The 15,919-nt window shown below is 55.8% G+C and overlaps 1 protein-coding gene across 4 annotated transcripts in view; it reads left to right on the forward strand.

The window, feature by feature from the left end:
• NTNG2 (netrin G2) overlaps nucleotides 1-15,919 on the forward strand; it is a 67,899-nt gene that overhangs the window by 21,512 nt on the left and 30,468 nt on the right. For all 4 annotated transcript variants that reach the window (XM_036079750.2, XM_036079754.2, XM_036079755.2 and 1 more), the window contains exon 4: nucleotides 8,311-8,954. In XM_036079750.2, the coding sequence (XP_035935643.1) occupies nucleotides 8,311-8,954 (644 nt within the window). The remainder of the gene's footprint in view (nucleotides 1-8,310; nucleotides 8,955-15,919) is intronic.

Genomic DNA, 15,919 nt, shown 5'->3' on the forward strand with positions numbered 1-15,919 from the left:
AAAATGTTAAGTTCCTGTAGAGACGAACTCTTGTGTAGCCAACCAGAGCCCTGCCAAGACGCCGCCCATCCCCTCTGGCTGTTCAGCTGAGGGAGGAAACTGGCCTTTCTGGGTCTGCGATCCTGGAGGGCAGCGTTTGGCATTTGCATCCCTGTCCCTCTGACCGTGGCTTCCCAGCTGACCCTCTCCTGGACAGTCCTCCAGGGCAGCCTGACAGCCTCGGGTCGGCAGAAAGTCTTACTGGCTGTGTCTGGAGAGGAAGCCAGAGGTGGGGTACAGGACTGCGGAGCTGGCATCCCTGCTGGAGGCTGCTCCCACATCTCTCAGGAGTCAGTTAACCACACAGTCCTAGCTGGGTGGTGCTGGGCAAGTCGCTTACCCTCTCTGAGCCGCACCAGAGCAGGAAGATTGAGTGAGGCCAGCGAGAAAGTGCCCCTTGCGAACACTCTCATGGGATCCAGTTGCTGGGGGTGGGAATGTTTAGCAAATTCCACTTCGTGCAAACAGTCATTGAGGGTATGGGGCAAGGGTGGGCAAGACCTGGTCCCTGCTGGCCTAGAGTCCAGCCCCAGTCATGGAAGGTTCTGGAAGGAGGTAAATTGTGGGCAGGGTTGAAGTGAAAGACCTCCTTTTCCTCCCAAACAATTTGGGGAACTGGGGCAGTGGAGAGGTGCTCTGGGCAGCTGAAGACCCGAGGCCAGGACAGGTTCAAGGGGTCTGAGGTGGACTTTTGCCCAGGAGATGCCCACTGTGGCTGGTTCAGAGTCAAGGTCTGGGGGTGAGCCGGTGGGGAGTGGTGGCTGTCGCTGTGGCCTCCGGATGCTCATTGTCAGGATGGATGAGTCCAGGGAAGATCCCTTGTCCAGGCCCCTGGCCTTACCTATGAGTAGTGGCTGGGCTGGGAAGAAACAGCTCTAACAAAAAACCAAAACCAAAACAACAACAACAAACCCACCCCAACAAGAGAAGCCTCCCTGGCCAGCTGCAGCTCCAGCCCTGAAATGCCATTGCGGGGGGGGGGTTGGTTTCCGCTGATTCACGAGCAGGGAGGGGTGACCTTGCTGCGGTCCAGGCTTCAGCTCAAACAGAAACCCGAAAGGGAAAGGGAGAGAAGCCTGCAGGCGGAGGGAGTTAAAGAGGGGAGAGCAACAGGGACAGGGGTCAGTGGAATTACCGGAGGAGAGGACAGGGAGGGAGGGGGACGGGGGGAGTCGTAGGGGGGTGGTGGGATGGTTAGAGACCGGCAGGGCAGCTAGAATTAAAATCTGTTCCCAACAGAATCTCGTTTCTGCTTTGTTAATAATTTATGCCCGTTGCAACTTCTCTTACCAATAAATAGGAAATAATTTGTTAGGGAGAATTCCCCTGGCACCCCGGCTTTCTCCCTGGAGTAGAGTTGGGGATGCCAAATGGTGTGGGGGACTGAGGAACGTGGACTTGGGGAGGTCAGTGTCAGAGCTCAATCATTTCATGAATGGGGAAACTGAGGCACAGATAGGGCAAGGCCCCACCCAAGGTCATACATGGGGTTAAGAACAGTCTCCTAAATCCCAGCTCCGTGGGTCAGGGAAGTTATTATTGACTTACACACCTGCCCCAGGTGTGTAAGAGTTTCCCCCAGAGTTCTAGAAGCATCATGCAAGGTGGAGGGTGGGGCTAGCTCAGCTGCCCATTGGCTTCCCCCACATTTGCTCCTCCCTAAGTCCTGTTCTGCAAGAGGGAGCTGGTGTTGCCTGGCCTGACCCTCGGAACCCTCTGCCCCACGTCCCTCCCTCTTGGCGCCCCTCACCACCCCTCCCTAGGGCTCCCCTTGGCCTCCTGCTATAGGCAGATGCCTCCAGCCGCGCTGAGGTTGATGGGTTGAGCATGAGACAGTTCAGTTGGCAACTCGGCAGACAGGTTCAAAAAAATCTGTCAGCTGCTAAACTGTTCCCTGGGCCTGCCCACACGCCTGGGTGGAAGAGCGATGGGCTGTCTGCCTCCCGGTGGAACCTGAATCTCGAGGGAGCGGCCCAGGTCTGGGGGCGGCGGTGTCCCTCCCTTTTGGGTGAAGGGCACAGTTTCCTGACTTGTCTCCGAGCCCAACTCCCTTGGCTTCTTGTCCCACCTCGGCCACTGGGAAGCAGCGTGACCTTGAGACGTTGCTCAGCCTTTCCTCATTTATAGAGCGTAAGTTGAAAGACCCCATCTTCCAGGCCAGGGCACGGGCAGGGTGTGGACCTTGCTGCATGCTCGAACCGCGGGGCTGGTGACAGCCCAGATGCTGTCCCTCCATCCATCATTGGTGAGCTGGGGCTGCACAAGGTGCTTGCCGTGCGGCACCTGCTGTAATCCTCAGGAGGGCCCCGAGGAGTCAGGCTGCTCACCCCCCGCTGGATTCCATCCTCTCCACCAAGTTTTCCCAAGGATCCCCGAGGAGTGCCAGGGCCTTGGCTGCCGTGAGGAAGGAGGAGGATGAGGCCGCTGCCCTCATGGCGCTTCCCCTCCAGTGGAGAAGTTGAGACTCAACCTGGAGAAGTGGAGAGACTCGTGTGTGGCTGGGGGGGAGCCTGGGGGAAGGGCTGTCCCCACTCGTCCAGCTGCAGATCGAAGAGCCCTTCCCACCGTGTTCTGGCCACATTCCCACACCCCGCCCCATCGGAGTCCAGCGACTGAAATCTCATCTCGACACAGGTTAGGATGCAAGGCTGGTGGGCACGGGCTGTTTATTCCTCTTCTCGAGACTTGGTTACGGCTCTGGGGGCTGCCCCTGCACAGGCTCCTTGGTAGGGGCCCAGAGGTCCAAACAACCTGACTTCCCCTGGGCTCGGTTTCCTGCGTCCCTGCTAACAGTCGACTTTCCCACTCAATTATATTTTTTGCCTGAAGCTTGTCTACACTGTGTACAGCCCGGCCTCTGACTCCCAGCTGTACCCTTTGCACAGAAAATAACATAAGAACAAAAGCATTCAGGAGACCATTGAAAGGCTTGAAATTCGTGGTACGAAATGGTTTCTCCATAGAATAGTTCTTTCCAGGCGACTCCTGCTCAGTGTCTCTGTGGGTCTGTCTGTTCCCACCCCATTCTCTGGTGCTTTTGTCCTAGCTGTCTGCCTTCCCCTTGCCCTGCACCCCTGCCTTCACCCCTCGCCATCAGCCCCACAACCTAATCTTTCAGGTGACTTGCCCTGGTGTGTGTGCAGAGGTAGGAGAGGCACAGATAGGACGGGCTCGGTTTCCCCAAGATTTCCTAGGCTCGGCCCCTCTGTGTTCAGAGGAAGTGACGTGGGGGGCTGGCATGTACTCGGTTTCTCGGTCTGTAGCACTGGCCACCCCGGGGGTGCTGGGAGGATGCCTTTCGGAATGGGTGCGAAGTGTGCAGCCCAGCCCTGGCACACGGTTCACACGCAATGAATGGCATGATCATTATGCATGGCAGTCCCCAAGGCGGTCCGTGTCTTATGTGAAGTTCTGGTTTTACCGTTAATGAGCTGGTTGGCCTCAGCCTTCCTTCTTCCCATCGAAGGTTGCTGGAAGAGCCCCTGAGCTAGTGTATTTGAAGCTGCTGTTTAATAATTATTGCTACCATTTGGAGATGTTTTCTAGGTATTTCGTACACATTATTTCACATGATGTTGGACGAGAGACTACATATTCAGAGAGGTAAAGCAACATTCTCAAGGTCACACAGCCTCAAGGGATAGAGCTGAGATTAAACCCAGGACTTTCAGACCCCAGAGTCGGTTTCCTTAACTGCTCCAGAACAGGGGTTCCTAACTGGGGAGACAGGACCCCATGAATCCCCAGAGTTTGCATGGAAAATGCGGTGTGTTACATTTTTCTTTGGAGAAAGTTTCAAACCTTTTAATCAGGGGTATGATTTTTATTTATTTACTTTTTGGGGAATATTCATGAAATGTCTAAAAAGTAATTACTGCTTTCGATGATAATATCAAATGTTGGCTTCGGTATCATCCTAAAAAGTTAAAGGTGTGCCTCCAACACCCCAACTTTCTGGTTTTAGGCCAGGTATTAGGCACCAGGTATTGTTTGGATTGTGTTTGAGTATTAGTCTGATCTCATGGAGACGGGTGGAAATGTGCAGACCAAGAAGGCGGGCAGACGCCGGCCCTCCAGCCCGGCCCCTCCCTCACACCTGCCGTCATGAGCTGTCAGATTGAGGCACAGCACTGGGGGAGGGGGGCTTGGGGTAAAATGGGCTCCCAACCCCAGGCTCCTCCTCGGGAACCTTCGCTAGGGGAGAACAGAAGGAAAGCGAGGGCGAGAGCAAATGGTGTTTGGGAAGGACCGCTGGTTCAGCGTGGACAGCGCCTTCAACAGGAGACACACCCCACACCCCGAAATGGTTAAATGGAATTCCAAGATCTTGGGGCGGGAGGGCGGTGGAAGGGAGGAAGAGAAATAGGAGCGAGAGGGAGAGAATTGTGCTGGCGATGCCTTGGGATTTATTTATCGTGCTCGCTGTTGATTAAGCCCGCTCAGCAGCAGGCGCGGGGCTGGTAAATACACAGGCTGATTCATTAGTTTCTGACCATCTGCTTCCCGGGCCAGGGGGGCGGGGGGCCAGTGGGCCCTGCAGGTTATGGCAGCGTGGTGTCGGCAGCCGGGCTGGAGCCCCCGTCCCCTGACAGAGCTGGCCATGTCAGTCTTGGTGGTGACAGACAGGCCGGCACAGCTGGGGGTTGTGCAGGATCCCTCGTCCTGTGGTGGGGACCACCAAGAGGCTAGGCAGGGTGAGGGAAGGTAGGGCAGGGGGATGAAGAAGGACCGGGGAAAGGTGAGGTGTGGGTGATTCACAGAAGTCAGGGGTTGGCAGGAATAATATCAGCATTCAACATGAGATTTATTAATAGTAATCCAATTGTCATTATATTAATAACTAATTAATATGATGACAGTCATAACTATAATTTGGTGAGTGGCTACTGAGGTCCAGGCCCTATACAGAGGTTTTACCACATTGTCCCAGATAAGCACACTGATGTCACATGACGGATGACAAAGGAACTGGGTTTAAATGTTGAGTCAGGCAAGGAGGGCTTCCTGGAGGAGGTGCATGGGGGAGGGCTCTGAAAATGCTGAGGAGAGAGAGTGGCTGCAGGAACACAAGCTCAGAGGTGAGAGAGGATGAGGCAGCCAGGGAAAAGGCACAGCCTTCGGTGCTGGATTGATAGGAGTTACCCAGGTGGGCAAAGAAGCATGTTGTCTAGTACCCGTGTCTTCGGAACCAGGCTGGAGGAGGAACGCTCCAGACAGAGCTTCTGGGGAAATCATCAAAAACTTGCAATTCAGTCCTGCCCCTCTGAACCGGTCCTCCTACCCTGACCTTCCCCTCGCCCCCAGCTTTGGGATGAGGCATGTATTCGTTTGCTAGGGCCCAGGTGGTGTAAACAACAGAAATCTATTTGTTCACGGCTCTGGAGGCTAGAAGTCTAAGATCCAAGTTTGCTTGACCCTTGAAGACCAAGGTGAGTCCGGTTTCCTCTGAGGCCCCTCCCCGGGGCTGGCAGATGGCTGCCCTCCTCCTGCTTCTTCACAATGGTTTCCCTCTGGGTGCACTCACCTCTGGTGTCTCTCTGTGGATCCAGATTTCCTCTCTTTACAGGGACCCCAGTCATGTTGGATCAGGCCCCACCCTGAGGGCCTCATTTTAACTTAATCGCCCTTTAAAGGCCCTCTCTCCAACCAGTCACATTCCCACATCCTGAGGTTTAGGGCTTCAACATACGAATTTCGAGGGAGACACAATTTAGTCCCTAACAAGGTGCCGGGGGATTGGAAGGGGACCTGGGGGGTGAGAAGGGGGAGATTGCTGGGTGGTGGGTGGGGATGCCAGCCTAGGGGCAAACTGTGTCCTCCTGCCCCCAGTGTCCCTGTGTGAGCTCTCGCACATTTCCACCCCAAATGGCATGACCATGACCGGAGCTGATTCTGCCTCTGGACTGAGTGCCCTTTGCTGCTGTCGGCAGAGGGACTGGGGCAGACGCTGTCCCCCACCCCACGGGCAGGCTTGCTTCCTCTAGTCACCAGGCCTGGCCTCTGCAGGCCATTGAGCCATCCCTCTCAGCCCCTTCCCATTCGGGGTGACGGCACAGGGTCACTCCGCTGGAGCTGGAAGAAGCTGGGACCCACAAGCTGAATCAGACCCTCTCCCTGCCACGTTGCATGTGAGGACACTAGAGTTTCAGGACAGCCCCGAGGTTGTCCGGGACAGGGAACAGGTTCATCCTCAAACACCACCCACTGTCAAGGAGGCCTGGGCCAGTCCTGCCTAGTCCTGGGCCTCCAGCAGTTTCCCCATCTGCTGAACGAGGGGTTGGACTTGGCGGTCAACCCCTTCCATCCCGAGGTTTGCGGGTCCTGAGAATCAGCAGGCCTGGGCCAGGTTTGGTGGGGGGTGGCACCATAGGGGACCAAGGACAGAGCTATTTTGGTCGAGGAGGGCTTTGTGGAACCTGCCTCAGTAAAACCCTGGGCCAGCCTGCGCACCGAGGACCCCTGGGCAGGCTGGGAACGTGTCCTTCACAAAGGGTATCAGCCGCCACGGCCCGAGGCCACCATGGTGATGCCCGCGGGGGCAACAGCTCAGCCGCCCAGGAGGCAACGCGCCCACTCCCCTGTGGGAGCAGAGTGGCTCATTCTGGAGTGAGAGACTTTAACTCACATCCAAGCTGTTTTGTCTCTGAGCAAACCAGAGACCTGAAATATTCATCACAAAGGGATGTGAGTGGTCTGGGCGCTGTGATTCTTCGTGACAGCTTTTTTTTTTTTTTTTTTTTTCTTTTTAGTAGACTATGCTTTAGAGCAGTTTTAGGCTTACAGCAAATTGAGCCCACAGGGGCGGGAGTTCCCAGTGCCACCTTGCCTCCCCATGAACACTTCCCTCTGCCAGTCACATTTGCCCTGGTTTGGTACATGTGTAACAGCTGATGAGCAACATCGATAGTCATTGTGAACCAGAGCCCAGAGTTACATCAGGGGTCCCTCTCAGTGTTGTCAGCTCGGTGGGTTTGGACCAAAGCACAGCGTCCTGCCTCCACCATAACCGTGTCACACAGAATTGCTTCACTGCCCTAGAATTCCCCTGTGCTCCAGCCCGGGCACCCAGGCACTGGTGACATTTCCAGGCCTCCGGGTGAGTGCACGCAGTGGACAGACACGGGGAATGGATCTGAGCCGCCATGGAGGGGAGCCAGGGCGGGTGCCCGCTGGGCCCGGGAGTGGGCTGCCAGCCTTCTTGGGGCAGGGTGGGGGGAGAGAGTGCGAGTGGGGGCTGTGCTCTGCCCTCTGCAGCCAGCACCCCCACTGAGCCCGCCAGGCCTCTGCCAAGGCCCTGGAACAACTCGCCACAACGATGCACCCCCGTGAGAGGAGGCTGGAGACACTCAGCATCCTCCCAGCGCGCCCAGACTACGCGTGAGGTGGGCACACGGGCCACGGGGCAGAGGCGGGCGTGACTGCCGTGCTCTGCAGCAGAGGCCGAGGCGTGGCTCCCGGCGCTTGGTGGGTGCCTTGGGCCAGGGCCCCCACCTTCCGAGCCCGGGTTCCTTCATCCGGAGCGCGGAGCTAATACTCGCGTTCTGTGTTCGGAAGTGAGATAGCAAACGGGAGAAGTGACACGAGGAGGTCTGTAACTGATAGACATCGCGGGCGGACACTCCGACTTCCTCTCCCACCTCATTCCTGTTGCTATAATGCTATTGGTTTAAAGGGTCAGAAAGGCGTCTTGGTGTAGGAGATGTTTAAGGAGTTAAGAATGTGAGTAGGAATTTTCAAGGCAGACAGAGAGTGGAAGGGCACATGGAGGAGAGGGAATATGGTCTGCGAAGGCTCAGAGGCGCAGACAAGCTGGGTGAGGAGGGCAGGAGTGCTCTGGGGGCCGGGCCCCAGGAGAACAGCGGCTCCAGGTATGGTGGCAGGAGAGTACTCAAGAGTCGCATTAAAGAGGCGGGACTTTACCTGCCGGCCATGAGGACCCATGGGGGCCTGGGGAGCACGTGACTAACACCCGCCCTTCTTGATTGTCTGTATTTGGAGTAGGGGCAAGTGTGCGTTTTCTTGGGAAGCCATAGACTTGCATGCCTCTATGTGCTTTGGGGAAATGGGTACAAATCACCAGCCCAGCGGAGGTTCCTGGTGCCCAGACCCCAGAGCGCAGGCTCCGCCACTTCCGGGCAGGCGCCCGGGGCGGGCGCGCAGTCGGGGCCAGGCCGGTGGTCTCCCGGGCCCCGCCCCGGCCCCGCCCCCGGCCCCGCCCCGGCCCCGCCCCCAGCTGTCAGCGCCCACCCTTCCCGTCTCCTCCTCCCGCAGGAGAACCCCTACCTGTGCAGCAACGAGTGTGACGCCTCCAACCCGGACCTGGCCCACCCGCCCCGGCTCATGTTCGACAAGGAGGATGAGGGCCTGGCCACGTACTGGCAGAGCGTCACGTGGAGCCGCTACCCCAGCCCGCTGGAAGCCAACATCACCCTCTCGTGGAACAAGAGCGTGGAGCTGACGGACGACGTGGTGGTGACCTTCGAGTACGGCCGGCCCACGGTCATGGTCCTGGAGAAGTCCCTGGACAACGGGCGCACGTGGCAGCCCTACCAGTTCTACGCGGAGGACTGCATGGAGGCCTTCGGCATGGTGGCGCGGCGCGCCCGCGACCTGTCGTCCTCGGGCGCCCACCGCGTGCTGTGCACCGAGGAGTACTCGCGCTGGGCCGGCTCCAAGAAGGAGAAGCACGTGCGCTTCGAGGTGCGGGACCGCCTGGCCATCTTCGCTGGCCCCGACCTGCGCAACATGGGCAACCTCTACACGCGGCTGGAGAGCGCCAAGGGCCTCAAGGAGTTCTTCACCCTCACGGACCTGCGCATGCGGCTGCTGCGCCCCGCGCTGGGGGGCACCTACGTGCAGCGGGAGAACCTCTACAAGTACTTCTATGCCATCTCCAACATCGAGGTCATTGGCAGGTAAGGCCTGCTGGGGGGCACTGGGACGTTACCTGGGTCCTGGGATGTCGCCTGGGTCCCGGGATATTAGCTGGTGCTCAGGATGTTACCTGGTTCCCAGGATGTCACCTGGGTCCCGGGATGTTAGCTGGTACTCAGAATGTTACCCGGTTCCCAGAATGTTCCCTGTTTTCTGGGATTTTACCTGGTTCCTGGGATGTTAGCTAGTACGCAGGATGTTACCTGGTTCCCGGGATGTCACCTGGTTCCTGGGATGTTACCTGGTTCCTGGGCTGTTACCTGGTTCCCAGGATGTCACCTGGGTCCCGGGATGTTAGCTAGTATTCAGAATGTTACCTGTTTGCCAGGATGTCGCCTGGGTCCTGGGATGTCACCTGGGTCCCGGGGTGTTAGCTGATACTCAGGATGTTACCTGGTTCCCAGGATGTTGCCTGGGTCCTGGGATGTTGCCCAGGTCCTGGGATGTTAGCTAGTACTCAGGATGTTACCTGGTTCCCGGGATGTCACCTGGTTCCTGGGATATTACCTGGTTCCCAGGATGTTGCCTGGGTCCTGGGATGTTAGCTAGTACTCAGAATGTTACCTGTTTGCCAGGATGTCGCCTGGGTCCTGGGATGTCACCTGGGTCCGGGGGTGTTAGCTGATATTCAGGATGTTACCTGGTTCCCAGGATGTTGCCTGGGTCCTGGGATGTTGCCCAGGTCCTGGGATGTTAGCTGATACTCAGGATGTTATCTGGTTCCCAGGATGTCGCCTGGGTCCTGGGATGTTAGCTAGTACTCAGGATGTTACCTGGTTCCTGGGATGTTAGCTGATACTCAGGATATGACCTGGTTTCTGGGACATTACCTGGTACCTGGGATGGTACCTGGTATTACATCAAAGGGGCTGCCTATGGTGGCCCGGGCTGCACAGACAAGACACCTGGTTTTTCCATGGAGGGAGGTGAATGATGGATGATAAATGTTCTCTGGAGGGCCTGGAGGGCTGGAAGGTCTAGAGGAGACCAGTGGAGCTGGGCAATGTGGGCAGGGCTTGGGCGAAAGCCGAGCGCTCAGGAGGTGCTCTGTAACCATCCAGCAACTCAGTGAATTGATGCTTGTGTCTGGGGGTCCCCAAGACCACCCTCAGGCTCAATGATTTTCTAGAAGGACAGAACCTAGCAAAACAGTATGCTCTCAATTACAGTTTATTACACTGAAAAGAGATTAAAGTTAGCAACAGACAGAGGTCCATGCGTGTGCTCCTGGAGACCGCAGTGCGAGCTTCTGTTTGTCCTCTCCCAGTGCAGTCCTGCAGACAGTACTCAGTCCTCCCAGCAATGATGTGTGGCATAGCCCCAGCTAGGGAAGCTTGCCCAAGCCTTGGTATCCAAGGGTTTTTTGGGAATTGATCATGTAGGCATGGCTGACTGCCTGTATGGTTGACCTTGGTCTTCAATCCCTTGACCTAGAGGCCCCCTGCCATAAATCATATCATCACCGTAAACCAAACTAATGTGTCCCAAAGCCCCAGGTAAACAAAGACACTTACCGGGCAAGACATTCCAATGGCTCAGAGATTACCTCGCCGAAGCCAGTCAAGGGCCAAACTTTTCTTTGGCAAATGCAGGGTGTGGACAACCCACACATGCTGAGTTCATCCTTTGCTCACAGCTTTGGAGAAGAATATGTTTCCAGGCCACTTTGGCCGAAGGCAAAAGACCATCGTAGATAAAAACTAGGCCTTAGATCCCCAGGAAAGATGGCGGATGATTAAGTGACTCCATGATATCTGGGTCATTTGTTCCTTCAACAGATCATGTGCCGGTCTGTAGGGGCAAGAACTCTATCCCTGAGCCAGCTCCCTAACACCCTGGTCTGCGCTCAGGAGAGGCTCAGAGCAGCCTCATCCCTGGGTCAGCGAGCGGTCAGTGATAAGGGGCAGCAGCGTGTGATGCTCTCCTAGTGTGACTCCCAGACTGGCAGCATCAGCAGCGCTTGGAAACTTCCTAGAAATGCCAGTTCTCGGGCCCCATGCCAGACCTACTGCATCAGAACCTCCAGGGGTGGGCCCAGCAATCTGTGTTCCAGCGAGCCGTCCGGGGATTCTGATGCATGCCCTAGTCTGAGAACACTGGCTGGTTGGGAGCACGGTTCCGGAGCCAGACAGCCTTGTTGGATTCCCGGCACTGCCATCCACGGGCTGCGAGACCCCGGACAAGGACCCTTCTGTGCCCCAGTTTCCCACCTGTGGAATGGGGATGATAACAATCACGCCCTTCTCATTGGATGGTGGTGACAGTTAAACCGGCTAAGGTGGGACATAATCAGGATCGGGCACATGGCTTAGGCCATGTGGGCAGGGGTCCCACCAAGAACCCTGCTGGGACAACATACACCAGGAGTGTCTTTCCACAGCAGGATCCAAAGACCCCAAGTATAGAATTACTGTTGAGAGGAAAAAGCAATTTGTTGCATGGTGTGTCTACTATAATCCCTCTTCTGTAAAATGAATAATACACCCGTGTGCGTAGTTTCTACATCTTGGGGAGACGTTGGAAAGAAATCTGTCCGGGCACAGGAAGAGCATCAGGGGTTCAGGGCAAAGGCTGGGAGCTTGTGTGCTGATAGATCACTGTGGTCCAGCCTGCAGAGTGGGGCTGTTGTTTTCAGCTCGTGTTTGCCTTTTATTTTACTTGGACTCTGCTTGTGTATTCCAGGGGGGCCAAGGCAAAGGCAAGTGGTTGATGAGGCGGTTCAGGGTCAAGGCTGACAGGTGCACGTGCAGGGGCCTGTATTTCTGACACCTGTGACTTCTAACCCTCCCCTGCTTGGGGCAGGGTATGTTAAATCAGGAATGTTCTGGAAACCACCTGATAAATGGCCACTGTTGTGGAAGCTGGGGGTCGAGGATGGAGCTCTCTGATCTGCGTCCAGGTTTGGGGCCTCTGGTCCTCTCGGTGATCTCTGCCTGCCCTGGGGATGCAGTGGCTAGTATAAGACCCTTCCTTCACTCTGCAGTCCCAGCCAGCTTAGCACTATGTGGTGGTTGGAACCACCTTCTCCACACCTTCTGGGGGTTGCATCCGCCTTTCTCATCTGCCTTGGGCTCCTGCAGGGGGACCCTCATCTTCAGGAGTGTGGTCAACGGCCCTCCTTCCACCTCATTGGGTGATCTGGGGCCAGGTGAGCCGGTCCCAGCCCTGCCCCTCTCCACCCCTCTCCGGGCCTCAGTTTCCCACCTGTAACTTGAGGACTGGGTGCCTGGAGACCACATCTCCCTGGCAAGATGGAAGGGCGGCCCCTGCTCAGCAGCTCCCAGCTCCCCTTGGCACCCAGCCTCAGCGGGCGGCGGGGATTAGACTTACTGGTGGCCAAAGTACGGCAATCAATTCACAGATGAAGTAAGTACTCTTCAGGTGGCTGGTTGGCAGGAAAGCAGCAGCTTGGCTTATCGATTAATTAGGTCTGGTTAGATGGTTCAGCGGAGGGCTGCAACTTCCTCCACTTTTCCTTTTTAAATTCTGGGTGGGAAAACCCAGCAGTGCTAGGGAGTCAGAGAGGCCCAGGAGACAAGACAGGGCGGCAAGGGCGTATGGAGGAACCGCCCAATGATGTCCTGAGTGGGCACCTGGGGACCTCCCGGGGCCTCTCAGGTTCTGGGATCTCAGACTGAACCCGTTCTGGGATTCCCTGAGTCTCATGGCCCCGTGTGCCTCCCTCTGTAGCCTGCCAACAATAGTAGCTGATACCGAGCATTTGCTACAGTCTCATTGAGCTCCGAGCTAAGGGCTTCATGTGCATTTTCTTAGTTAATTAATAGTCATTTGACTCCGCAATGGGTTATTGAATTGCTAAGATCCCACAAGCCGAGAATGTGGCATTGAGCAAGCCAGACCTGATCCCCACCTTTCCCTATAGAGACAGCGCTCCCCTCTACCTCCTGTTTTCAGACGCAGAGGCTGAGGTCAGGGAATATAAGGAGATCACACAGCTAAACTAAATACCAGACAGCCAAGATCCAACCCAGGCATGTCCAAGCTCAAGGGCATCTCTATATAGGGCCATCTCACTGACCCTCTCTCCCAATCCAAAGGTCTCTCGTACTGTGGTTTCTCCCAACCTGCCACTATTGTCAGCTATTTCCACCTGCAAGGGAGACTCAGATTGGGGGATAGGGGGGCAGAGGCAGCTGGCCACAGCAGGGGAGGGGGGCAGAGCAGCTGGAGAAAGTCCAGGGCCCTGTGGAATGAGGAATGGGTACAGAGCAGGGGTAAGAAGAGAGGCTTCAGCACCTTGAGGCCTCTGTCCCCACCAGCCTTGCCTCCCTGCCTCCCTGCGGGCCCTGACAAGTCCTGCCCACTCTGGGTCTAGGATAGAGAGAAGAGGGGGGTCTTACCTCCTATTCATTCCCGTTCCTGGAAGGCAGGAAGGGGGCTGGAGCTATTTTCTCCTTCCAGATATGGGCAAACTCAGGTGTGGAGCAGGAGAGCAGCTAGCGGGCTTTAACTGTGCAGCAAATCTGGGGTGACATCTGGATTTGGGAGGAAATGTGATCATCCCTTTACTGTCCTTGGAGCAGAGACGGAGCCCCCACCTCCGCCCCAAGTGGTCAAGTGCAGCAAGGCCCGAACCTGGCCAGCATCATACAGGAGAGCTTTTTAAGATGACAGGTTCCCCAGCCCCACCACGAAAGAGCCTTGGATCCCATAAGTTTGGAGCAAGTTCCAGAAAGCCCTCTCTTTGCAAAGTTCCTCAAGTGAGTTGGAGAGGCAGGGCTCCATCACTGATTAGCTGGATCTCCTTAACCTGCCTGAGCCTCAGTTTTCTTATCTGCAAAATGGAAATATAGTAGCTCCCTCATCAGCTTGCGGTGAGGATTCATTGGGCTGATGTGTGCACGGAGCTTATTCCAGCATCCCCTTCCTCGGGCTAGGTGGCAGGACAGGTAAGGGAGGGAGGCGTGGGGCCAGGGCTGCCTGGATAGGAGGCCATGGCTACGTCCATCCCAGAAACTGGAGCTCAGAAAAGATGCAGGGAAGCATGCGTTCTTGGGTTAGTGTGGTGGCAAGCCCAAATGTCTACGGGGGCATGGAAGACACATCCCTGGGTGATGTAGACCCGTAGAGACAACAGGGAAGGGTGCGGTCTGTGGAGAAATGGGCAGAGCAGGCCCTTCACAGAACAAGAGACCAAATATTGCCAGATCTTCTCAGGTTATAAGAGAAGGCAGGCAGCAGGTATCTATGTAAGATCTCTTGATTTTTAAAATTTTGGCACCTACTTCAAAATTTTTTTTCAAAAGCCCCGTGCAGGTACAACAAAACACACTGGTGGCCCAGTGCAGCTCCTGAGCTGACCGTGTGTCCCTCACGCTCTGAGATGTTCCTGTCCTGTCGCGGGTGTGACAGCGTAGACACTGTACTAACAGGACTCAGCAGGTCCGGGGCAGGGTGGGCACCCAGGGGCTGGGGCGCGAGCAGACCGGCGAAACAGTGTTGCCAGTCCTGCCCACTCTGGGTCTAGGACAGAGAGTAGACGGTGGTCATCCGGTTCTCATCCCCAAACCCTGACCAGGGGCAAATTCCTCTGCTCAGAAAATCCTCGGAGGCTCCAGGGAACCAGTCCAGCTGGGCCTTTGTCAGCTGGGGACAGGGAAGGAGGAGCTCCCTGTCCTGGAGATATTCAAGCCCATCAGGGTGGTGTTTGTGGGAGATGATGGAGAGAGGTCCGTGGGTCAGGTTAAGGTCCTATGCACCTGTTTCGTACAACAATAATAAATGTTGATTAAGTAAACAGGAGCTTATAGATACCACTTAGAAATTTGGTGGGTGTTAGATTACAGGCATTGTGTCCTCACCCCCTTTTAACCCAAGAGGAGCTTGGAGGGGGAGGACACATGCCCTGTCCCAGAGACAGAGCTGGGCCTGGATGGGCACGTCTGACCCCGGACTGGCCGAGCCCACCGGCTTCGCCAGATTCTGCTCTGAGTCCCCGGGCCGGCTGACACCCACCTGGTTTTCTCCCCCCTCCCCTCTTCCCCACGTCTTGCCTTCTTGTCTTCTTCCACAAACGTCCTGTCTCTATTGATCACCCGGTAACTGGAGACGGACGGAACTCAGGACAAGAATAGAAACCTCGGAGGGAAGATTTCTACTCTGGGCGTGAGTGTGGAGGGCAGTGGGTGGGGGTGCGGGGTGCATCAGAGAGAGAGGCGCCTTCTTGCCCAACCTGTGTGCCTGGCCCTCCTTCTAGACTCTTCCCTGGGCCTTTCTGCAGGGAGCGTGTGAATTCCCCTGTAATGCTGGGACCCCGCTCAAGGCAGAGCAGTTCCACTCCTAGGCATATCGGTGCGAAAGCAGGGAAAGCAGGGACTTGAAGGTATGTGTGCGCACCTGTGTTCACAGCAGCATCGTGCCCAGCAGCCCAAAGGTGGGCACAACCCAAGTGTCCGTTGACAGATGATGGATACATGAAATGTGGTCCGTCCATATTCCATGGAATGTTACTCAGCCTCAAAAAGTAAGGGAATTCTGACACCTGCTACAACATGGGTGAGCCCTGCGGACATGATGCTGAGTGAGATAAGCCGGACCCAAGGACAGGTATCCTCTGCCTCCGCTCAGATACGGTACCTGGAGAAGTCAGGATCAGAGCAACGGAAAATAACGGGAAGGCAGGGGTGCAGAGTTACCGTGTAGTGGGGACAGAGTTTCTGTTTGGGATGATGCAAACATTCTGGAGGCGGATGGCAGTGGTACTTACCCAGTAATGTGAATGTACTTAATGCTCCTGAACCAGGCACCTAAAAACGGGAAAATGGTAAATTTTATGTTACGTCTGTTTTACCTCAATTAAAAAAAAAAGAAAAAGACTCTTGATCTTGGGGTCAGGAGTTTGAGCCCCACGTTGGGTGTAGAGATGACTTAAAAACATAAATAAATAAAAACTTAAAAAAAAAAAAGAATAAGAAGGAACAGGTGG

This window comes from Halichoerus grypus, chromosome 14 (assembly GCF_964656455.1).
Source record: "Halichoerus grypus chromosome 14, mHalGry1.hap1.1, whole genome shotgun sequence".
NCBI classification, from domain to species: Eukaryota; Metazoa; Chordata; class Mammalia; order Carnivora; family Phocidae; genus Halichoerus; species Halichoerus grypus.